At 39.7% G+C, this 25,000-nt stretch overlaps 2 protein-coding genes across 2 annotated transcripts in view; one reads left to right on the plus strand and one right to left on the minus strand.

Annotated features, from left to right (window-relative positions):
* The window catches only part of rasgrp3 (RAS guanyl releasing protein 3 (calcium and DAG-regulated)), a 43,742-nt gene extending 33,791 nt beyond the window's left edge, over positions 1–9,951 (plus strand). The window contains exons 15-17 of the mRNA XM_060878998.1: positions 1,246–1,389; positions 3,135–3,502; positions 7,717–9,951. Of these exons, the coding sequence (XP_060734981.1) occupies positions 1,246–1,389; positions 3,135–3,502; positions 7,717–7,725 (521 nt within the window). The 3' untranslated portion in view covers positions 7,726–9,951. The remainder of the gene's footprint in view (positions 1–1,245; positions 1,390–3,134; positions 3,503–7,716) is intronic.
* Positions 9,952–18,325: 8,374 nt separating this feature from the next.
* The window catches only part of fam98a (family with sequence similarity 98 member A), a 10,057-nt gene continuing 3,382 nt past the window's right edge, over positions 18,326–25,000 (minus strand). Inside the window, exons 3-8 of the mRNA XM_060880002.1 lie at positions 24,995–25,000; positions 23,664–23,860; positions 22,241–22,321; positions 22,032–22,148; positions 20,496–20,663; positions 18,326–19,540 (exon numbers count right to left, since the gene is read on the minus strand). The exon at positions 24,995–25,000 is cut by the window's right edge and continues 129 nt beyond it. Of these exons, the coding sequence (XP_060735985.1) occupies positions 18,872–19,540; positions 20,496–20,663; positions 22,032–22,148; positions 22,241–22,321; positions 23,664–23,860; positions 24,995–25,000 (1,238 nt within the window). The 3' untranslated portion in view covers positions 18,326–18,871. The remainder of the gene's footprint in view (positions 19,541–20,495; positions 20,664–22,031; positions 22,149–22,240; positions 22,322–23,663; positions 23,861–24,994) is intronic.

Here is a 25,000-nt window from a genome sequence, read left to right on the forward strand (position 1 = left end):
TTTATAATATAGTGTTTATAATATAGTGTTTATAATATAGTTTATAATATAGAGTTTATAATATAGAGTTTATAATATAGAGTTTATAATATAGAGTTTATAATATAGAGTTTATAATATAGTGTTTATAATATAGTGTTTATAATATAGTTTATAATATAGAGTTTATAATATAGAGTTTATAATATAGTGTTTATAATATAGTTTATAATATAGAGTTTATAATATAGTGTTTATAATATAGAGTTTATAATATAGAGTTTATAATATAGAGTTTATAATATAGAGTTTATAATATAGAGTTTATAATATAGTGTTTATAATATAGAGTTTATAATATAGTGTTTATAATATAGAGTTTATAATATAGTTTATAATATAGAGTTTATAATATAGAGTTTATAATATAGTGTTTATAATATAGAGTTTATAATATAGAGTTCATAATATAGAGTTTATAATATAGTGTTTATAATATAGAGTTTATAATATAGAGTTTATAATATAGAGTTTATAATATAGAGTTTATAATATAGAGTTTATAATATAGTTTATAATATAGAGTTTATAATATAGAGTTTATAATATAGTGTTTATAATATAGAGTTTATAATATAGTGTTTATAATAGTGTTTATAATATAGAGTTTATAATAGTGTTTATAATATAGTGTTTATAATATAGAGTTTATAATATAGAGTTTATAATATAGTGTTTATAATATAGTGTTTATAATATAGAGTTTATAATATAGAGTTTATAATATAGTGTTTATAATATAGTTTATAATATAGAGTTTATAATATAGAGTTTATAATATAGTGTTTATAATATAGTGTTTATAATATAGAGTTTATAATATAGTGTTTATAATAGTGTTTATAATATAGAGTTTATAATAGTGTTTATAATATAGTGTTTATAATATAGAGTTTATAATATAGAGTTTATAATATAGTGTTTATAATATAGAGTTTATAATATAGAGTTTATAATATAGTGTTTATAATATAGTGTTTATAATATAGTTTATAATATAGAGTTTATAATATAGAGTTTATAATATAGTGTTTATAATATAGTGTTTATAATATAGTTTATAATATAGAGTTTATAATATAGAGTTTATAATATAGTGTGTAATTGTTGTTTGTTTAAACGTTAAGTTCTCTCACATCTTCAGGACACAGACCCACTCACACACTGGTGAAACAATAAACACTGTGTTCTTGTGTTTATTTACAGATTGTGGTGTTAATTGTCATAAACAGTGTCGTGAGTTGTTAGTGTTAGCGTGTCGGAGACTTCCACGTTCCCCCTCACTCTGCAGCGTCTCACCTGGAGCTCACAGCTCATTACCCAGCAGCCCCACACTGCCCACCTCTAAAGGTTAGTGCAACACACACACACACACACACACACACACACACACACACACACACACAGAACAATGACATCATGACATCACAAAACATTACAAATACTAAAGACTTGAATTCCACTTGTGTTGATCCCATAGTGTTGTCGTGTTGTGTTGATCTCATGTTGTGTTATTGTGTTGTGTAGAACTCCAGTTGTGTTGATCTCATGTTGTGTTGTTGTGTTGTGTTGATCTCATGTTGTGTTGTTGTGTTGTATAAAACTCCAGTTGTGCTGATCTAATGTTGTGTTGTGTAAAACTCCAGTTGTGTTGTTGTGTTGTGTTGATCTCATGTTGTGTTGTTGTGTTGTGTTGATCTCATGTTGTGTTGTTGTGTTGTGTTGATCTCATGTTGTGTTGTTGTGTTGATCTCATGTTGTGTTGTTGTGTTGATCTCATGTTGTGTTGTTGTGTTGTGTTGATCTCATGTTGTGTTGTTGTGTTGATCTCATGTTGTGTTGTTGTGTTGATCTCATGTTGTGTTGTTGTGTTGTGTTGATCTCATGTTGTGTTGTTCCCATATTGTGTTGTTGTGTTGTGTTGATCTCATGTTGTGTTGTTGTGTTGTGTAGAACTCCAGTTGTGTTGATCTCATGTTGTGTTGTTGTGTTGTGTAGAACTCCAGTTGTGTTGATCTCATGTTGTGTTGTTGTGTTGATCTCATGTTGTGTTGTTGTGTTGTGTTGATCTCATGTTGTGTTGTTGTGTTGTGTTGATCTCATGTTGTGTTGTGTTGATCTCATGTTGTGTTGTGTTGATCTCATGTTGTGTTGTTGTGTTGTGTTGATCTCATGTTGTGTTGTTGTGTTGTGTTGATCTCATGTTGTGTTGTGTTGATCTCATGTTGTGTTGTTGTGTTGATCCCATGTTGTGTTGTTGTGTTGTGTTGATCTCATGTTGTGTTGTTGTGTTGATCTCATGTTGTGTTGTGTTGATCTCATGTTGTGTTGTTGTGTTGTGTTGATCTCATGTTGTGTTGTTGTGTTGTGTTGATCTCATGTTGTGTTGTGTTGTTGTGTTGTGTTGATCTCATGTTGTGTTGTTGTGTTGTGTTGATCTCATGTTGTGTTGTTGTATTGTGTTGATCTCATGTTGTGTTGTGTTGATCTCATGTTGTGTTGTTGTGTTGTGTTGATCTCATGTTGTGTTGTTGTGTTGTGTTGATCTCATGTTGTGTTGTTGTGTTGTGTTGATCTCATGTTGTGTTGTTGTGTTGATCTCATGTTGTGTTGTGTTGATCTCATGTTGTGTTGTGTTGATCTCATGTTGTGTTGTTGTGTTGTGTTGATCTCATGTTGTGTTGTTGTGTTGTGTTGATCTCATGTTGTGTTGTGTTGTTGTGTTGTGTTGATCTCATGTTGTGTTGTTGTGTTGTGTTGATCTCATGTTGTGTTGTTGTATTGTGTTGATCTCATGTTGTGTTGTGTTGTGTTGATCTCATGTTGTGTTGTTGTATTGTGTTGATCTCATGTTGTGTTGTGTTGATCTCATGTTGTGTTGTTGTGTTGTGTTGTTGTGTTGTTGTGTTGTGTTGTTGTGTTGTGTTGATCTCATGTTGTGTTGTGTAGAACTCCAGTTGTGTTGATCTCATGTTGTGTTGTTGTGTTGTGTAGAACTCCAGTTGTGTTGATCTCATGTTGTGTTGTTGTGTTGTGTTGATCTCATGTTGTGTTGTTGTGTTGTGTTGATCTCACCCTTCTGGTTTCTTCTCCAGATGAAGACGAGGTGTTTGAGTTTCCCTCCGTGTCTCCTTCAGGGTCGGATTTAGAGACTAAATCCATCACTCTGGTCACTGGTTCTGCTCAGAGGATCTCAGTTCGCTTTCAGAGAGCCACCACGAGTCAGGCCACGCAGACGGATCCCCTGTGGCCCGATAACACCTGGAGCGAGTCCGGTTCTGGGTCACACACCTTCCCTAAAATGAGGTGCAGGCCACATCGCAAAAGTTCTAAAAATAAAGGCTTTGCTCGGTGGGAAAACGAGACGAGCGTCCACGAGAGGAGAGAATCACACAAGCAGCTGGAGGACGAGGGAAGGAACAGAGTGTCACCACTGCAGCATCAGTACGGCCAGGACGCCAAGGTGACCCGGGTTCTGGTTCTGTTCAGGGATCTACGTTCTGACCTGAGATTCATAAACTAACACTGACACATTAGATTAGATTAGATTAGATTAGATTAGATTAGATTAGATTAGGGGGCACGGTGGCTTAGTGGTTAGCACGTTCACCTCACACCTCCAGGGTTGGGGGTTCGATTCCCGCCTCCACCTTGTGTGTGTGGAGTTTGCATGTTCTCCCCGTGCCTCGGGGGTTTCCTCCGGGTACTCCGGTTTCCTCCCCCGGTCCAAAGACATGCATGGTAGGTTGATTGGCATCTCTTGAAAATTGTCCGTAGTGTGTGAGTGTGTGAGTGAATGAGAGTGTGTGTGTGTGTCCTGTGATGGGTTGGCACTCCGTCCAGGGTGTATCCTGCCTTGATGCCCGATGACGCCTGAGATAGGCACAGGCTCCCCGTGACCCGAGGTAGTTCGGCTAAGCGGTAGAAGATGAGTGAGATTAGATTAGATTAGATTATTGAGGACAATAGAATTGAATGTGTTTTACTTGCTTATGTATTTAATTTAATAGAATTTTATTTGTATATCGCACTTTTAACAACAGACTTTTTATTATCAGGGAAATAAAAATTCATAAAAAAAATGAAATAAAAATGAAAATTTGATTAGAATTTTTTTTACAATGTAAACATATATTTGTCCTTTATGTATATTAACAGTCAGAGCATTTAAAAGCAGACGCTGTATTTATTTTTAAACTGAGTTGTTGCTATTAGCATTATTTTATTGGATAAATAACTCAAAGTGAATTAGAGCAATTAAAACATCAAATGGTCTTCATCCTGAACACAGATTATAGTTTAATGAGCTGGATTTCAAGTCTCAGTGACACACTACAGTTTCCAGTCTCAACATTACGACTAATTAATCAGGATAAACAGTGTGTGCTGGATCAAGTGCTGTTCCATAGCAGTGAGGGTGGAGGTCATGTTGAATGTCAGCACTCGATGTTGTGATTGTCACACTCGATGTTGTCACACTCAATGTTGTCACACTCGATGTTGTCACACTCGATGTTGTGATTGTCACACTCAATGTTGTCACACTCGATGTTGTGATTGTCACACTCGATGTTGTCACACTCGATGTTGTGATTGTCACACTCGATGTTGTCACACTCAATGTTGTCACACTCGATGTTGTCACACTCGATGTTGTGATTGTCACACTCGATGTTGTCACACTCAATGTTGTCACACTCGATGTTGTGATTGTCACACTCAATGTTGTCACACTCGATGTTGTGATTGTCACACTCGATGTTGTCACACTCAATGTTGTCACACTCGATGTTGTCACACTCGATGTTGTGATTGTCACACTCGATGTTGTCACACTCAATGTTGTCACACTCGATGTTGTGATTGTCACACTCAATGTTGTCACACTCAATGTTGTCACACTCAAGGTTGTGATTGTCACACTCAATGTTGTCACACTCGATGTTGTGATTGTCACACAATGTTGTCACACTCTATGTTGTGATTGTCACACTCAATGTTGTCACACTCAATGTTGTCACACTCAATGTTGTGATTGTCACACTCGATGTTGTCACACTCAATGTTGTCACACTCGATGTTGTGATTGTCACACTCAATGTTGTCACACTCAATGTTGTCACACTCAATGTTGTGATTGTCACACTCAATGTTGTCACACTCGATGTTGTGATTGTCACACAATGTTGTCACACTCTATGTTGTGATTGTCACACTCAATGTTGTCAGCACTCGATGTTGTGATTGTCACACTCAATGTTGTCACACTCGATGTTGTGATTGTCACACTCAATGTTGTCACACTCAATGTTGTCACACTCAATGTTGTGATTGTCACACTCAATGTTGTCACACTCAATGTTGTCACACTCAATGTTGTGATTGTCACACTCGATGTTGTCACACTCGATGTTGTGATTGTCACACTCAATGTTGTCACACTCAATGTTGTGATTGTCACACTCAATGTTGTCACACTCGATGTTGTGATTGTCACACTCAATGTTGTCACACTCAATGTTGTGATTGTCACACTCGATGTTGTGATTGTCACACTCGATGTTGTCACACTCAATGTTGTGATTGTCACACTCGATGTTGTGATTGTCACACTCAATGTTGTCACACTCGATGTTGTGATTGTCACACTCAATGTTGTCACACTCAATGTTGTCACACTCAATGTTGTGATTGTCACACTCAATGTTGTCACACTCGATGTTGTGATTGTCACACAATGTTGTCACACTCTATGTTGTGATTGTCACACTCAATGTTGTCACACTCAATGTTGTCACACTCAATGTTGTGATTGTCACACTCGATGTTGTCACACTCAATGTTGTCACACTCGATGTTGTGATTGTCACACTCAATGTTGTCACACTCAATGTTGTCACACTCAATGTTGTGATTGTCACACTCAATGTTGTCACACTCGATGTTGTGATTGTCACACAATGTTGTCACACTCTATGTTGTGATTGTCACACTCAATGTTGTCAGCACTCGATGTTGTGATTGTCACACTCAATGTTGTCACACTCGATGTTGTGATTGTCACACTCAATGTTGTCACACTCAATGTTGTCACACTCAATGTTGTGATTGTCACACTCAATGTTGTCACACTCAATGTTGTCACACTCAATGTTGTGATTGTCACACTCGATGTTGTCACACTCGATGTTGTGATTGTCACACTCAATGTTGTCACACTCAATGTTGTGATTGTCACACTCAATGTTGTCACACTCGATGTTGTGATTGTCACACTCAATGTTGTCACACTCAATGTTGTGATTGTCACACTCGATGTTGTGATTGTCACACTCGATGTTGTCACACTCAATGTTGTGATTGTCACACTCGATGTTGTGATTGTCACACTCGATGTTGTGATTGTCACACTCGATGTTGTGATTGTCACACTCAATGTTGTCACACTCAATGTTGTGATTGTCACACTCAGTGTTGTCACACTCAATGTTATGATTGTCACACTCAATGTTGTCACACTCGATGTTGTGATTGTCACACTCGATGTTGTCACACTCAATGTTGTGATTGTCACACTCAATGTTGTCACACTCAATGTTGTCACACTCGATGTTGTGATTGTCACACTCAATGTTGTCACACTCGATGTTGTCACAGTCAATGTTGTGGTTGTCACACTCGATGTTGTGATTGTCACACTCAATGTTGTCACACTCAATGTTGTCACACTCGATGTTGTGATTGTCACACTCAATGTGTCACACTCGATGTTGTGATTGTCACACTCGATGTTGTGATTGTCACACTCAATGTTGTCACACTCGATGTTGTGATTGTCACACTCAATGTTGTCACACTCGATGTTGTGATTGTCACACTCAATGTTGTCACACTCGATGTTGTGATTGTCACACTCAATGTTGTCACACTCGATGTTGTGATTGTCACACTCTTAAGGTCTCTGGATGACTTGTTCATCTTTATTTAAATCTTCCAGTAGGATTAAAGTTCATGGATTTGGTTCCTCACCTCACAAATGTACCGTTGTTATAACTTGTCCTAGTACATCCTGCTCGTCTGACTTCCTGCACAAGGTTTGTGCACTTGATCTCAGTCTGATCCTTTCGGGAGATTTTTATCTCTGGTGCTGCTGCACTCAAGGTCCCAAAAGCGTCCAATCCTTAAATCCTCGCTTTTTCTATTGCCGTGGAAACCAGAGGGGTATTACAGGTCCCAGTCTCTCTGTCAGTGCAGGGAGATTATCTCGATCAGGGCCGCAGGAAAGACTGCAGCAGGGACAGTTAATATTGAACGGCTCTGGCAAGCTGCTGCAGGTTATTTCAGGAGCAGATGAATGGAACATCTGATCGTTTGGTAACGAGGTTAACGAGGTCACACCCTGTCCACCACAGAGCCAGTAAATCACTGCATGAATAATACTAACTGGAACGATGCCACTCATCACTGCTTTAACTGAACCCAGCAGCTTCCACACTCATTATTCAGCAGCTCACACAGTAGAGTAGAACCACCAAGACCGTGTGATCAGATGAAGTTTTTATCTTCTCTTGTTTATTCGCTCCTTTATTAAACATTCACATGTGGGATTAAATAACAATCCCATGATTTTGATCATGTGACTTAAACCTGGATTGAAGTTTTTTTCTTTTGTTTCAGATCAGCTGACTTGGTGTCTCTGAGGGCCAGATCAGGACTCGGGGGAGGTCTTCAGCACCACGGCCCAGAATGCTCTCCTCTCTGGGGTACGTTTTGAGGTGCTTCAGACCCCTGGAGTGACCCCAAAGTGTAGAAAGAGGCGAATAAACAGAGAAACCAGAGCTGCTACCCCGGGGTGCAGACGTTAATGAGGGACAGTATGACTGAAATGCTCAAGACACTGTGGATGCTGCAGAGGACTGAAGATGATTACACAACATTTTGATATTTTTCATCATCATCATCATCATATTTTACTTTGTGTTTAAAGCCAAACAGTTGCCTTGGAAGCAGAAATGTGGCACAAAAGAAGCTTTTATGGTTCTGCAGGTGTTTTGGGGTAAAAGGTGTTTTTCAGGATGCTTTTATTTATTCAGGGGTGGACAAATCAGGGTTATTACGATCCAAACAGGCAAGAGAAATGAAATGCTGCGAAATGATTTGAGCTGAGTGACTGATTACTTCACTGAAATGAAGTGCATTAATACATCAGAGGAAAACAAGTGAGAGCTCAAAGCACAAAGACAAGAAGTAGAACCGACTGAAACGAGTCAATCAGATTCAGACTCCAGGGAACAAGTGGAATGTAGCGAGAGGGTGAAAGATTTGTCAAAAATCAGGGTCAGAGTCAGGGTCAGAGACAGAGTCAGGGTCAGAATTAGAGTCAGAGTCAGGGTCAGAGACAAGGTCAGAGACAGAGTCAGGGTCAGGATTAGCGACAGAGTCAGGGTCAGAGACAAGGTCAGAGTCAAGGTCAGGATTAGAGACAAAGTCAGGGTCAGAGACAAAGTCAGAGTCAGGGTCAGAGACAAGGTCAGAGACAGAGTCAGGGTCAGGATTAGCGACAGAGTCAGGGTCAGAGACAAGGTCAGAGTCAGTGTCAGAGTCAGGGTCAGGATTAGAGACAAAGTCAGGGTCAGAGACAAGGTCAGAGTCAGGGTCAGTGTCAGAGTCAGGGTCAGGATTAGAGACAAAGTCAGAGTCAGAGACAAGGTCAGAGTCAGGGTCAGAGACAGAGACAAGGTCAGAGTCAGAGACAGAGTCAAGATTAGAGACAGTCAGGGTCAGAGACAGAGTCAGGGTCAGAGACAGAGTCAGGGTCAGAATTAGAGACAGAGTCAGAGACAAAGTCAGAGACAGAGTCAGAGACAAAGTCAGAGAACAAGCGGAATGTAGTGAGGGTGAAAGTTTTGGGGTCAGAGTCAGAGTCAGGGTCAGAGTCAGGGTCAGGATTAGAGACAAAGTCAGAGACAGAGTCAGGGTCAGAGAACAAGTGGAATGTAGTGAGGGTGAAAGTGTTGGGGTCAGAGTCAGAGTCAGGGTCAGAGTCAGAGTCAGGGTCAGAGTAAAGTTATTATAACTATACATAAAAACAATACAGTTGTAATATAATTAAAAGAGAAAGGGAAGTAATAAACAAATGAATAAATTAGAAAGCTGTAGGTTTCTGACACAGTGCTGTGAGAGATATCAATCACCTGGGGATGTTGTTCAGAGGCTGTGAGAGAAACATAATCAACTGCAGACTATCAATACCTCCGCTTCATCCCACCGTCAGAGATAAACGTGCACACAGACGTGTTCTCTGTGGTCCTGAGACTGATTTGTCCACTCCTTGTGTTAAAGGTCATGTAGGAGGTGTTTGCTGTGTAAAATGAGCTTCTTTAGTTTTGCACTAAAGCTACGAAGCTAGAAAGTAACGGCATGCTAATCCTGAAACTAGACTATTATCAAATCCTTTGCTGTGTTTGTGTGTGTGTGTGTGTGTGTGTGTGTGTGTGTGTTTGTTTGTGTTCTCAGGTTTTTTACTTGAGGTGTAAACTTTCTTTTTCATTTTGTGTCATATTCAGAGTTAAAACACTACATAAGGTTTTAGTAGAGGAGAATTTAAGCTGAACGTGTGACAGGTTTCTGGAGTTCATGCCATGGTCCAGAAGGTTGGACTGATATACTATAATGTAGTTTTGGTGTTGAGTCTGATATTAGCACGTTTATGACATCATCGAGTGGAAAATAGTCAATAACACTAATGATGTTTGAGCAGGATCTCATTATGGACTGGAGATGAAGGTACGCCGCTCAGATCAGGAGGACGTGATGAACAGATCTACACATAAACATAAACATCATAAAAAAAAGATCAGGACCTTTTAATATATGAAGATTCTTTATTAAAATAAATACAATATGTTATTACTGACGTGTCCCTGTTCTTTTATTTAAATGGTATTTTAAATATCTTTGTTTTTGAGTTCAATAAGGAAAAAACACATGAAACTTTATAAATATGTGCGAAATGTGAAACTGTCAACAGACTGAGCGGAAAAATATTAAAACATTTTAAAAATGTAAATAATCTGAAAAAATATATATTAAATGTTGTATTTTTTGTCACATTAATGAGGAAAATTTGGGGAAAAATATTGAAATGATTTAATGTTATGGATAAAAACAATAAAGAGTAAAAAATATAAAAAAGGGATTTAAGCTAAAAATTCTTCGCAAACATTTTTACTCATTTTTGTTGTTTTAAAGTCTACAGGTGCATTTCAATAAATTAGAATCTCGTGGAAAAGTTTATTTATTTCAGCAATTCAACTCAAACGGTGAAACTGGTGTATTATACACTCACGGGCCACTTTATTAGGTACATCTTACTAGTACCGGTGTGGTCTTCTGCTGCTGTAGCACATCAGAACTGCCCTCACTGGATATTTGGACCATTCTCTGTAAACCCTAGAGATGGCTGTGTGTGAAAATCCCAGTAGATCAGCAGTTTCTGAAATACTCAGACCAGCCCGTCTGGCACCAACAACCATGCCACTTTCAAAGTCACTTAAATCACCTTTCTTCCCCATTCTGACGCTCGATTTGAACTGCAGCAGATCGTCTTGACCATGTCTACATGCCTAAATGCATTGAGTTGCTGCCGTGTGATTGGCTGATTAGGGATTTGCGTTAACGAGCAGTTGGACAGGTGTACCTAATAAAGTGGCTGGTGAGTGTATAAATTCAGTACACAGACTGAAGTAGTTTAAGTCTTTGGTTCTTTTAATTGTGATGATTTTGATAACAATTCGTTATCTCAAAAAATTAGAATATGGTGACGTGTAAATCAGCTGATAAACTCAAAACTCCTGCAAAGGTTTCCTGAGTCATTAAAATTGTCTTACTTTGGTTCACTAGGCTACACAATCATGGGGAAGACAGTCATGAGGCTGATCTGTCAGTTGTCCAGAATCACTGTCACCCTTCACAAGGAGGGAAAGCCACAAACATTCATTGTTAATGAAGCTGATCACAGAGTTCTGTATACAAGCATGTTAACAGGAAGTTCAGTGGAAGGAAAAAGTGTGGAAGAAAAAGATGCACAACAGACCAAGAGAACCGCAGCCTTGAGAGGTTTGTCAAGCAAAATCCATCCAAGAATCTGGGTGAACTTCACAAGGAATGGACTGAGACTGGGGTCAAGGCATCAAGAGCCACCACACACAGACGTGTCAGGGGATTTGGCTACAAGTTGTCGTGTTCCTCTTGTTAAGCCACGACTGATCCACACACAACGTCATAGGCGTCTTATGCTGATGTCATTTTCCATGGTTAAATGACCATGGTGTTGGTGTCCCAGAAAACTCACCAGACCTGAAGCCCTTAGAGAATCTATGAGCTGTTGTCAGGAGGAAAATGAGAAACAAGAGACCAAAAAACGCAGGTGATCTAAAGGCCACTGTCAAAGAACCCTGGGCTTCCACACAGAGGTGGGAGTAAGTCACACATGTGCAAGTCACAAGTAAGTCTCAAGTCTTAACCTTCAAGTCTCAAGCAAGTCCGAGTCATTTTTTGTGAGAGTCAAGTCAAGTCAAGTCAAGTCACTGCTTTATGTCAAGCAAGTCAAGTCAAGTCGTAGCTTGAGTCAAGCAAGTCACTGACAAGTCATACAGATGTTTGATGATTTAACTAAATGTATATATTAAAGTTAAATCTACAGTATTTATGGACTATGAGAGTTTTATTTGCAACAAAAATGATTATATGCATTTATTTTTAAAAGGTCACCACATACAGGTGAGTTGTAAATACAATAAAAATCTAAAAATGAATAAAAATCAAAACTACAAAGAATAAGATGTAAATGTAACTGAAATAAGGCCAACAGCATGAAAAGTTTCAATATGCCTCAAACATGGCAGAAGACCATGGAAAAGTAGATATATATAAAAAGTACAATGGTGTCTATGCAACCAAATGGCACTTTTTGAACAGACATTCACTTTTAATGGGACATGAACACATCCTTAAATTAGATCCTTCCCTTTTAACAACAGAATAACAACAAGAAATCACGTCAACCAAAAAACGTAAATTATTGAATCACACAAACCTTGAAGTGAATTAACTATTGGAGAGAGAGAGAGAGAGAGAGAGAGAGAGAGAGAGAGAGAGAGAGAGAGAGAGAGAGAGAGAGAGATGATTGAAGTGAGTGTAATTTATTTATTAAAGGGACAGTTCACCTAAAAATGAAAATTCTGTCATCATTTTCTCGCCTTCATGATGTTACAAACCTGTATAAATGTCTTTGTTCTGATGAACACACATGTAGATATTTTGAGGACTGTTTGTAACCAAACCCTTCACGAGCCCCATTCACTTCTATAGTGGGGAAAAAGAATACTATGGAAGTGAATGGGGCTCATGAATGGTTTAGTTATAAATATTCCTTAAATATCTTCCTCCGTGTTCATCAGGACAAAGACATTTATACAGGTTTGTAACATCAAGAGGGCGAGAAAATTATAAAAGAATTTTTTTATTTTTGGGTGAACTATCCCTTTAAATTGAATGTGTGTGTGTGTGTGTGTGTGTGTGTGTGTGTGTGTGTGTGCATGCTAGACAAGAATATGGCTCTGCTTGCAACTCTGAAGTTTTTTATGTTTATATTTATGTTTTTTATATATATGTACATCCCAATAAACGACCCATACACTTTACACACAAACCCTAACACCTCAGACCAATTATAAGTGTTATTGTATAACAGCTGACATTTCCACATAAAGTGACCAAACATTTACACTACATGGCGCTTACAAAAAATTTAATTTAATAGAACTTTGTCATTAAATTGTGATCGATGTGGTCGCATTCTGCTGTTCTTCTCTTCTCATCTTACACAAAATCCCGGTATTATAATAACTTAATTATTTTTGGTGTAGCGCCTTCCATCGTCACGACCGTTAAGGTTTATTAGTTAGTGCGCGCGCTCCCTCTGCTTGTCTGCTGTGTCACGTGATTAGATTACGATCTTGTGTGCGTTTAAAAACAGATTTAAAAACAAAATAGACAAAAAGGATCAAACAAAAACAAAAAACAAGTTATTTCGAGTCATTTAACTCAAGTCCGAGTCAAGTCTCAAGTCATGAATGTCAAGTCAAAGTCAAGTCGAGTCTTTTTTTAATATTTGTCAAGCAAGTCTCAAACTTGCGACTTAAGTCCGACTCGAGTCAAGTCATATGACTCGAGTCCCCCATCTCTGGTTCCACACCACCTCAGCAGAGCCACAGACTGATGACATCCATGTCACGCTGAACTGAGGCAGTAATTAAAGCTAAAGGAGCCCAAACATGTACTGAGTACATATACAGTAAATGAACAAACTTTCCAGAAGTCCAACAATTCACTATAAAAGTTTTTTATTGGTCTTATGAAGTATTTTATTTAGTATTTTATTGGTCTTATGAAGTATTCTAATTTTTGAGATAGTGAATTGGTTTTTCTACTTCAGTCTGTGTGAATTATATAACAAGTTTATATACACAAGTTTCACTATTTGAGTTGAATTACTGATATAAATTAACTTTAATAATTAACTATTTTATTGAGATGCACCTGTATGTGATTTATTTTATTGTATTTTTTTAAGGAAAAGCATGTCATTTGAAGTGTATTATAAAATATATAAAATATATAATTTATCAACATTTTTATTCAAGTTAATTCATTTGTACTAAATAACGATATGGTGAATTTTACTATAATAATTTTGTACTAAAAATGTACAAATAAAAAAGTGTAACATTAATTTTTTTGCACATTTGTACAAGATTGAAACAAAACAAAATTGATAGAGTGTAAATTTATAATAAAACTGCGTGTGTGTGTGTGTGTGTGTGTGTCAGGGCCCCTGAGCAAGGCCATTAACCCTCAATTGCTCAGTAGTATAAATTAAAATAAGTCACTCTGGATAAGGGAGTCTGCTAAATACCTGAAATGTAAATGTGTGTGTGTGTGTGTGTGTGTGTGTGTGAGAGAGAGAGAGAGAGAGAGAGAGAGAGAAGCTTTGGCTGTACATATATATGGTCATGCCAATAAAGCTTGTTGAAATGGAGAGAGAAGCTGCTCTTATCATTGTTCATCGTGTTCACTGTTTCAGACAGATGTTTTTCTGTTCACTGTTGCTAAGCATTGAATGATGAAGTTAATCAGTCGTCATGGCAACGCTGAGACTTTCAAAGTCCATCCACCTTCACATCACCTGCATATTTAGGTGGACTCACACACACACTCACAAACACCCACTGAAACACAGACACACACACACATGCGCACACACAAACACACACACTGAAACGTACACTAAAACACAGACACACACACATGCGCACACACACAGACACCCACTGAAACACGTACACACACATGCACACACACACACACACACACACACACACACGTGCACACACAGACACACACACTGAAACACAGAGACACACACTGAAACACAGACACACACTCACACACAGACACACACGCACACACACAGACACACACACTGAAACACACACTGAAACAGACACACACACACACTGAAACACACTCTGGAACACAGACACACACAGACACACACACAGACACACACACTGAAACACAGACACACACTCTCTCTCACAAACTTAAATTGAGAACATTTACTTTCATCTTAAACTGTATGAACTTTCTCATCAGTATCCTGGAGTCTTTCCTATACAGTCTCATGGACATGTGTGTGTGTGTGTGTGTGTGTGTGTACAGTAGCATTACAGAAATATAAAAATGATTATATATATATATATATATGTATATCCCTAGTAATTGAGTCAGAGTTCCACAGCTGAGATCTGAGCCTCTCATTTCCATTATATTAACCATGTTAAAATGTACAGTGACTTGAGACAGTACTTAGACTGTTGCAGACTGATGCTAAAATCATTCAAATTCCTTATTTTTTCATTAACACCATCCTAACAGTGAAGCACGGTGGTGTAAGCATCATGCTGTGGGGATGTTATTCAGCAGCAGAGACTGGTCAGTGTTGAGGGAACTCTAAATAGAGCAAAGTACAGACATATTCTTATACCCCTTTTCCACCAGAAAGAACCGGGTGCAGGTTCGTATACGTGTCACGTGTCCCAGCAACGTTATCAAAGGCGCTAACAGTAACCCCGACCCCAGACCATACTTAAGGTACATTATCAAAGGCACTAACAGTAGCCCCGCCCCCGGCCCCGCCTTAAGGTACATTTACATTTACATTTACAGCATGTGACAGACCCCCTTATCCAGAGCGACGTACATAAGTGCTTAAATCTAACATTGAATACATTAATGCTGGCTCACTAAGTTACATACTTAAGATACCATGAGTTTAAAACATTTGTTCAAAGTTACAATGAAAAAGGCACTAACAGTAGCCCCACCCCCGGCCCCGCCTTAAGGTACATTATCAAAGGCACTAACAGTAACCCCGCCCCCAACCCCGCCCCTACTTAAGGTACATTATCAAAGGAGCTAACAGTAACCCTGTTACTATACTATACTACACTATACTATACAATACTAAACTATACGATACTATACTATAATTTACAGTACTAAACTATACTACACTACACTGTACTATTCTATACTGTACTATACTATACTATACAACACCATACTACACTACACTGTAATACTATACTGTACTATACTATACAACACCATACTACACTACGCTATACTGTACTACACTATACTAGACTATACTATATTGTACTATACTATACTACACTATACTATACTACATTATACTATACTACACTAGACTATACAACACCATACTACACTACACTATACTATACTGCACTATACTACATTATACTATACTACACTAGACTATACAACACCATACTACACTACACTGTACTATAATATACTACACTATACTAGACTACACTATACTATACTGCACTATACTATACTGTACAACACTATACTAGACTATACTATACTACATTATACTATACTACACTAGACTATACAACACCATACTACACTATACTAGACTACACTATACTGCACTATACTATACTGTACAACACTATACTATACTATATTATACTGTTATATATGCTGTATGAGACTGCATCAGTGAGAAAAAGACACAGGGCGGAGATGGAGTTAGTATGTTATTATACTATACTAAACTATACTATACTACAATACACTACACTGCAGTGTAGTATAGTACTGTACAATGCATTATAGTATAGTATAGTGTAATGTAGTATAATATAGTGTAGTATAGTATAGTATAGTGTAGTGTAGTATAGTGTAGTGTAGTGTAGTGTAGTATATCTCTAGTCTCTCACACTGCTCTGGTGTGATTTTGGTCCACTCCTCTTTCAGTCTCTTCCACAGTTCAGTGACTGCAGTGGGTTTCTTGGCCCACTTTATTTTCTTGGCCCAAATTATGTTGCCAATGATTTTTCAGTTTTCTCTTGGGTTTAGATCAGGACTTTGGCTGCCCGTTTCATTATTTAAATGTTTTCAGCTTCACAGAACTGCTTTACATTGTCCGTAGTGTGTGAGTGCGTGAGTGAATGAGTGTGTGTGTGTGTGCCCTGTGATGGGTTGGCACTCCGTCCATGGTGTATCCTGCCTTGATGCCCGATGACGCCTGAGATAGGCACAGGCTCCCCGTGACCCGAGGTAGTTCGGATAAGCGGTAGAAGATGAATGAATGAATGAATGAACTTCTCTTGCTCTGGCTGAAAGGGTCGTAACTTTGGCCTTCATCTGGACAACCTGCTGCTGGAGGGTTTCGGTCACTTTTGAACAGCTCACAATCTTGAGAGTCAGTGAAAACTGGAAAGTCAAGCTGCCAGTTAAATAGTTTGTCAGATAGGTAAAGAAATTAGCTCCAGGTGCCAGATTAACACCAATAACTAAGGTATCTGAAAGCGTTCTCTAATTTTGATCATTTTTCAAATCTCATTAAAGTTTTTTTATTCTGTTCTTCACAATATATGTAACTTTTACTCCTGTTTTACGGTGGCCGAGAAGTGCAAAACAAAATAACAAATCCGAAAACACAGTTCTATAGTTTGTGAATGGAAACTTGCCATCATCAGACGAGACACCTTTCATTCACCTGTATATCTTGAATGACAGGTGTCTTGTCCAATGATCGGTAAGTTTCCTTTCAAAAACGATACCTACCGTTTCCGGGTTGTCTGACTTGCTAATGTGTTTTCAGATTTGTTCATGTTTTGCACTTCTCAGCCACCGTACTGTTTAGATCATTTCACATAGGACTAAGCATTGACCTTGTAATGTGAAATTAGAGGTTGTCTAATTTTGATCTCTAATGTACATACTAGACTTGTCTATACTACACTATACTATAGTGGTAGTGTAGTTAATGTACTCAAGAGGTTCAGTATACTACACTATTCTATGCTTTACTATACTACAGCTAATAATGAGTAATATGCTAAACTATTAGAATAACAGAATTAGGACACAAATTTTTATATTTTCTGGAAATATTTCATAAAGTATCTGTACAGTAATAAAGCTAATAGTATTATTAGGTATTACTTAATAATACTACACTATATACTATATTATAGTTTAGCTTTACTGTGTATATACGACTACTATGACATACTACAGTGTTAGTATTAGATACACATGAAACCCATGTAGCTATATGTCTATTATGTCTACATATTTGATCACCATCAGCTCTCGCACACTCAGTCTCACACTACTGGCTGTTGCTGATCTGTTGGTGGACCATATGGAATCCTCCTTCTTCCTTCTTCTTTGCAGTTTAGTGTTGGAATGCTGGGTCTCTGCCCAGGCTCTGTGTGGCGTCTGGGCTACATGGCATTCGTCCTCAACCTCTGTGTCATCTCTTTTGCCCCAGCATCTGGATGTCTGCTACCAACTGTGATAGCCATGTCTCTCCAGAAAGTGCACAGAGACACCTCCAGGAGTCCAAAGAGCACTGGAGTTTAAGAGCTCACCGGCATTCGAAGAACCAATGCAGCCATGAGAGAGGTCCATGAAGCACACACAATAATGTACTTAGCCTAATGCTAACATTACAGTAACCTCACTATCTCTGCACTAACGTTTAATTAATTAATAAACTTATTAATTTAGTGTAAATTGCTGTAAGACTAATTTGATACGGAATGAATCAGGAAACTGACGTGTTACACACGCTAACACGTGCTACCTGACATTAAACACTTAGAGAAACATACACACCATACTTTGCTTTATTGCTGTCAGTCTTCGCACACACACTCAAAACACACTTACAAAATGAATTCCTCAAACAAACCGCAATGGGAATTCTTCAACGAAAACCTCTTTTCTTCCACTCAAAGCTTAAAGTTAACACTCATGCATTAGGTGATGAAACATCTCCCTCCCTCGTCATCCATTTTTTGTAAACAGGTGTTTGAAACGAAAGGAAAAACACTACAATGTAGAGTTATAGTGTGCTGAAAAGGCTCAAAGAAAATCAACCGTCAAGTGCTGCAATAAATAACACAAACATCAATGATTCTTGTGGTAAACACTTCAAGTTAAGGCTTTTTGAAAACAAAAAATAACCGTTATACTGTCAGTCTTACGCATCCCAAAGGTCTTAAAGTATATTAGACTTAGCTAAGCTAAGCTTGTGTCTGTCAGCAGACGAACAAGAAAAGCAACCGCTGCTGTTTCTTTGTAATTGATCTCATTTTCCAAATACATCAAAGTTGGCTATCTTTATAAGATTTTAAAGCAATTCCTGTTCTAAGTCTCAGCTGGAGTAAAACCCCTGCCCAAACCCCGACTGGTTATACTGTTGCCCACCATGCTGGAAGAACTGCTCAAACTGCCCTCCTTGGTTAAAATTCTGCCCCCCCCTTCCACCCCAGCCTCCGCTTTGCCCACCTCGTCCTCCTCGTCCCCGCCCTCCACGCCCCCCTCTACCTCCTCGTTCCTGTTGTCGCCCTCCATCTTGGTAGTGCCCTTTTTTACCACCTTCTTGTCCTTGTTGTCCCCCCTGATAACCTCCTCCAGAGTACCCCTGTCCTTGGTTACCCCCTTGATACCCTCCACTTTGGTATCCTTGCCCTTGATGCCCCCCTCCACCTTGGTATCCTTGCCCTTGATATCCTCCTGCTGTGTATCCTGGCCCTCCTTGCCCACCCTGGTAGCCTCCACGGTACCCTCCTCTTCCTCCATCTTGATAATGACCCTGATTCCCACCATCTGACCAGCCTCCTTGTACTTTACTCCCTCTTTCCCCTCTTCCACCCCCTCCTCGTCCTCCTTGGTGCTGATCGTAGCCACCCCTTCCTCCCCCTCTCCCTACGCCACCCCCTGTCGGACCGTCTTGGCGCTTCTGCCACACTGGCATCTCCGGAGGAGGAGGCTCGATTTCGTTTGGTCTTCCACCACGATCTGGAACACGTCCCATCAGAACCTGTTGGATCAGAGTTAAGGTAAGTGAATGGAGCCTCAGATCGAGCAGAATATCATGTTCACACACTACTGATGACTCTGTGGAGTTTTCAGTATCAAACCTACAAACGATGTCCTGCATCCCTGCATACTTTAAGTTTATTGCAGGTTGCCATAGATTTCACCTAACTAGTGTGATAAAGATATAAACTACACAGAAAAACAGCCATTAAACCTGGTTTAAGTGTCAAAAACGATGGAGGATCTTAATCCATCACACGAGGGGACAGGAAGCACACCAGAGGATAAATGAAGGACTTTCAGATGTTTTAGTGCATCGTGAACATGAGGACACACCTTATTATTGACCCCACGAATACACTCGTCTGTAAGTGCTTGGACCCAGTGAGTCGCTTCTAGAGCTCCACGTTCATCCCCACAATCATGACCAGCAGAACTGAACATTAACAAGTGTTAATAATTTTCTATTTCTATCTATTCTTTTTATTCTACTTCAGTTGACCAGTGATTACAGTGTTCTATCGATGCTGTCATAGCTTTTATCCATTTATAGCTACATCGAGTATCCTCGCCTTCGTTATAAAAGCTATAAACAACTTCGTTTTAAAGTTCCAGCTTCACTTCTGACTGTCCTTCTGGAGACTCCTTCACCACGTCCTACAGAAACGTCTCACTCTGAAGAAAACGTCACCATATTTAAGCATTTAAAAAATCTGTTTATCATCAGTGATAAACGATCTGTTACTATGGAAACGACAGTGTATCAGAGTGAGTACGTTAATATAAACCTGATCTACAGTCAGAGCTGCTGTTAGAGAGAATTAATCACCACCTGAACACCAATCAGAGAGCAGGGTTCATCAGCTCAGTGGTGTAAATCTAATCCACTCAGAGATACTCAGCTAAACGTTACATCACTGTTCTGTACAACATGAAGGTTAAATGTGGTTCTGCACCTTATTGATGGCGCAGGAGGTTTTTTCTCGGGTCTTGCCGCTGCTCGTGCGCAGGATTTTGGATAAATCCTCTCGGGCAGCGAGAAGGTGTGCGACAGACACGTGGCTCTTACCGCCGAGCGTTGAGCGCAGGGGCTGGTACACTTTAGCCAACTTCTCAGTCTGACTCTGAGGGAGAAAAAAGAGAGAAATAACAACATTAATACTGAACGCATGTTGTTAAGTGTTAACTGCAGTATAAACAACATTATTATTACACAACCATAAACACCTAGATAACGCTTATTATTTACATTTATACTACTGAGCAATTGAGGGTTAAGGGCCTTGCTCAGGGGCCCAGCAGTGGCAGCTCATGACCTTCTGATCAGTACTCCAACACCTTAACCTTAACCCTATGTAACGCTTCAAAACAGATAACTCGCCATTTAGAGGAAATGAAAGAGATCGAAGCCAAAGAGTCTGTAATCCACACGTTTAACGGGATGTGAACAGACAACGTGCTTCTCTCATACACGAGGGGTTTAGATCTTAATAAGAGTCACAGATAAATCTAGAACAAAAATATCATCTACCGTGGGTTACATGACCGATACGTTCTCCTACATCACCACTTAGTGTGTATTAGGTGTGATCAGACTCTTAAAGGGAAACACTGCACTATAATGTGGTGTGTGTAGAACAGAGTGTTGGCTGTTACACCTTCTACATACACACATTTATTATTAATCTTACATTTATGGGTTAATGAGAATTTAATGTTACTGTAACAACAACAATGAGTTTCAGCAAGGATCAGAAACACACCCTGATAGATCAGACAGATAAACTGACAGATCAGACAGTAAACACACCCTGATAGATCAGACAGATAAACTGACAGATCAGACAGATAAACTGACAGATCAGACAGTAAACACACCCTGATAGATCAGACAGATAAACTGACAGATCAGACAGATAAACTGACAGATCAGACAGATAAACTGACAGATCAGACAGTAAACACACCCTGATAGATCAGACAGATAAACTGACAGATCAGACAGTAAACACACCCTGACAGATCAGACAGATAAACTGACAGATCAGACAGTAAACACACCCTGACAGATCAGACAGATAAACCGACAGATCAGACAGTAGAACACGAACCGACAGATCAGACAGTAGAACACACACCCTGGCAGATCACAGTAGAACCGACCGATCAGACAGTAGAACCGACCGATCAGACAGTAGAACCGACCGATCAGACAGTAGAACCGACAGATCAGACAGGAGAACCGACAGATCAGACAGGAGAACCGACAGATCAGACAGGAGAACCGACAGATCAGACAGGAGAACCGACAGATCAGACAGGAGAACCGACAGATCAGACAGTAAACACACCCTGGCAGATCACAGTAGAACCGACCGATCAGACCGTAGAACCGACCGATCAGACCGTAGAACCGACCGATCAGACCGTAGAACCGACCGATCAGACAGTAAACACGACAGGAGAACCGACAGATCAGACAGTAAACACACCTTGGCTCTGTCCGACCAGCCGAAGGACTGTACCGTCACGTCCAGACGCTTCAGCAACATCTTCCTCCTCACCTCATACTCATTCACAAGAGCCTGGTTAATAACTTCAAGTTTTTCCTGAAGGGAAACAAAAACAGTCCTTTAATAACAGGCAAAATATAAACAAAACAAACAAACAAACAAACAAACAAAGAAAAGTAAACATTCACCCAGTGAAGAGGACCGAGGGTTTTGGTCATCAGAGGCTCACCGACGTGACGAGGAGGAACTTTAGATAACACCTCCTTCAGCTGAGGGAAGAAAATGTCAGTAAGAGAAAAACGCCATTTTAGATAAATAAATAAATAAATAAAACACTGAATCTCACTACAAAAATAATGTTTCTCTAGAATAAAATGTCAACTTTATTAAAAACTAAAGAAACTTTGGGGAAAAAAGTGAAAATATAACAAACATTTTTGCAGAATTTACCTCCAAGACAAAAACGATAAAAAATTAATAACTGTGAAAGTAATAGAACAAACGTTCGTCTCATGTAAAACTCTCCACCTCTGTACTGTTGTACTGTACTGTATTGTATTGTTGTGTGTATGAGAATGAGTGTGTAGGGGGGGCTGTGTGTGTGTGTGTGTATGAGAATGTGTGTGTGTGTGTGTATGAGAATGTGTGTGTAGGGGGGGCTGTGTGTGTGTGTGTGTATGAGAATGTGTGTGTGTATGAGAATGAGTGTGTGTGTGTATGAGAATGTGTGTGTGTGTGTGTGTGTATGAGAATGTGTGTGTAGGGGGGGCTGTGTGCGTGTGTGTGTGTATGAGAATGTGTGTGTGTATGAGAATGAGTGTGTGTGTGTATGGGAATGTGTGTGTGTGTGTGTGTGTATATGAGTGTGTGTGTATGAGAATGAGTGTGTGTGTGTATGAGTGTGTGTGTGTATGAGAATGTGTGTGTGTGTGTGTGTGTGTATATGAGAATGTGTGTGTGTGTGTGTGTATGAGAATGAGTGTGTAGGGGGGCTGTGTGTGTGTGTGTGTGTGTATGAGAATGTGTGTGTGTGTGTGTGTGTGTGTGTGTGTGGGTATGAGAATGAGTGTGTGTGTGTGTGTGTGTATGAGTGTGTGTGTGTGTGTATGAGAATGAGTGTGTGTGTGTGTGTGTATGAGAATGAGTGTGTGTATGAGTGTGTAGGGGGGCTGTGTGTGTGTGTATGAGAATGTGTGTGTATGAGGGCGTGTGTGTGTGTATGAGGGCGTGTGTGTGTGTATGAGGGCGTGTGTGTGTGTATGAGGGCGTGTGTGTGTGTATGAGGGCGTGTGTGTGTGTGGGCGGGGGGCTGTGTATGTGCGTGTGGGGGGGCTGTGTGTGTCGCGTGTATGAGAGTGTGTGTACATGAGTATGTGTGTATATGAGTGTGTGAGTGAGAGTGTGTGTGTGTGTGTGTATGAGAGAGTGTGTGTGTATGAGAGAGATTGTGTGTCTATGAGAGAGTGTGTGTGTATGAGGGCATGTGTGTGTGCGTGTGTGTGTGTGTATGAGGGCATGTGTGTGTGCGTGTGTGTGTGTGTATGAGGGCGTGTGTGTGTGTATGAGGGCGTGTGTGTGTGTGTGTGTGTGTGTGTATGAGGGCGTGTGCACTTTTTTCTCGATGCCACTGAAGAACTGGAACATGGTGATGTTAGCGGGAGGCTTGGACATGCTCAGAGACACACAGATGCCCTTCAGCTCCAGGAAGTGCTCACTGCAGCCACTTCCTCCTCCAACATCCTGAGCTTTCCTCTGAGGAGCGTTCACCAACAACATCCGAGCAGCTTCCAGCTCCGAGATCAGGAACGCTACACACACACACACACACACTCTCTGCATTAAACACACTACAGATTAGAAATGAACACAATAAACAAGCCAAAAATGAACGTGTGTGTCTCCCTGTGTATTTGTGTACACAACTGTATATACAGTTGTGTGTGTGTGTCTTACTGAGGGTATATACAGTTGTGTGTGTGTGTGTGTGTGTGTGTGTCTTACTGAGGGTATATACAGTTGTGTGTGTGTGTGTCTTACTGAGGGTATATACAGTTGTGTGTGTGTCTTACTGAGGGTATATACAGTTGTGTGTGTGTGTCTTACTGAGGGTATATACAGTTGTGTGTGTGTGTGTGTCTTACTGAGGGTATATACAGTTGTGTGTGTGTGTGTGTGTGTGTCTTACTGAGGGTATATACAGTTGTGTGTGTGTGTGTGTGTGTGTCTTACTGAGGGTATATACAGTTGTGTGTGTGTGTGTGTCTTACTGAGGGTATATACAGTTGTGTGTGTGTGTGTGTCTTACTGAGGGTATATACAGTTGTGTGTGTGTGTCTTACTGAGGGTATATACAGTTGTGTGTGTGTGTGTCTTACTGAGGGTATATACAGTTGTGTGTGTGTGTCTTACTGAGGGTATATACAGTTGTGTGTGTGTGTGTGTGTGTGTGTCTTACTGAGGGTATATACAGTTGTGTGTGTGTGTGTCTTACTGAGGGTATATACAGTTGTGTGTGTGTGTGTGTGTCTTACTGATGGTATATACAGTTGTGTGTGTGTGTGTCTTACTGAGGGTATATACAGTTGTGTGTGTGTGTGTCTTACTGATGGTATATACAGTTGTGTGTGTGTGTGTGTGTCTTACTGAGGGTATATACAGTTTTGTGTGTGTGTGTGTGTGTGTGTGTGTGTGTGTGTGTGTGTCTTACTGAGGGTATATACAGTTGTAGCTATTTCATGTGTGTGTTTCTCTCTTTGTACCTGTATGTCTGTATTTGTATGTGTACCTGTATGTGTGTGTGTCCCTGTATCTGTATGTATGTATGTATGTATGTGTGTGTGTGTGTGTGTGTGTGTGTGTGTGTGTGTGTGTGTGTGTGTGTGTGTGTGTGTGTGTGTGTGTGTGTGTGTGTGTGTGTGTGTGTGTGTGTGCGCGCGTCTCACTGAGCA

The sequence above is a fragment of the Tachysurus vachellii genome, chromosome 10 (genome assembly GCF_030014155.1).
Source record: "Tachysurus vachellii isolate PV-2020 chromosome 10, HZAU_Pvac_v1, whole genome shotgun sequence".
Lineage (NCBI taxonomy): Eukaryota > Metazoa > Chordata > Actinopteri > Siluriformes > Bagridae > Tachysurus > Tachysurus vachellii.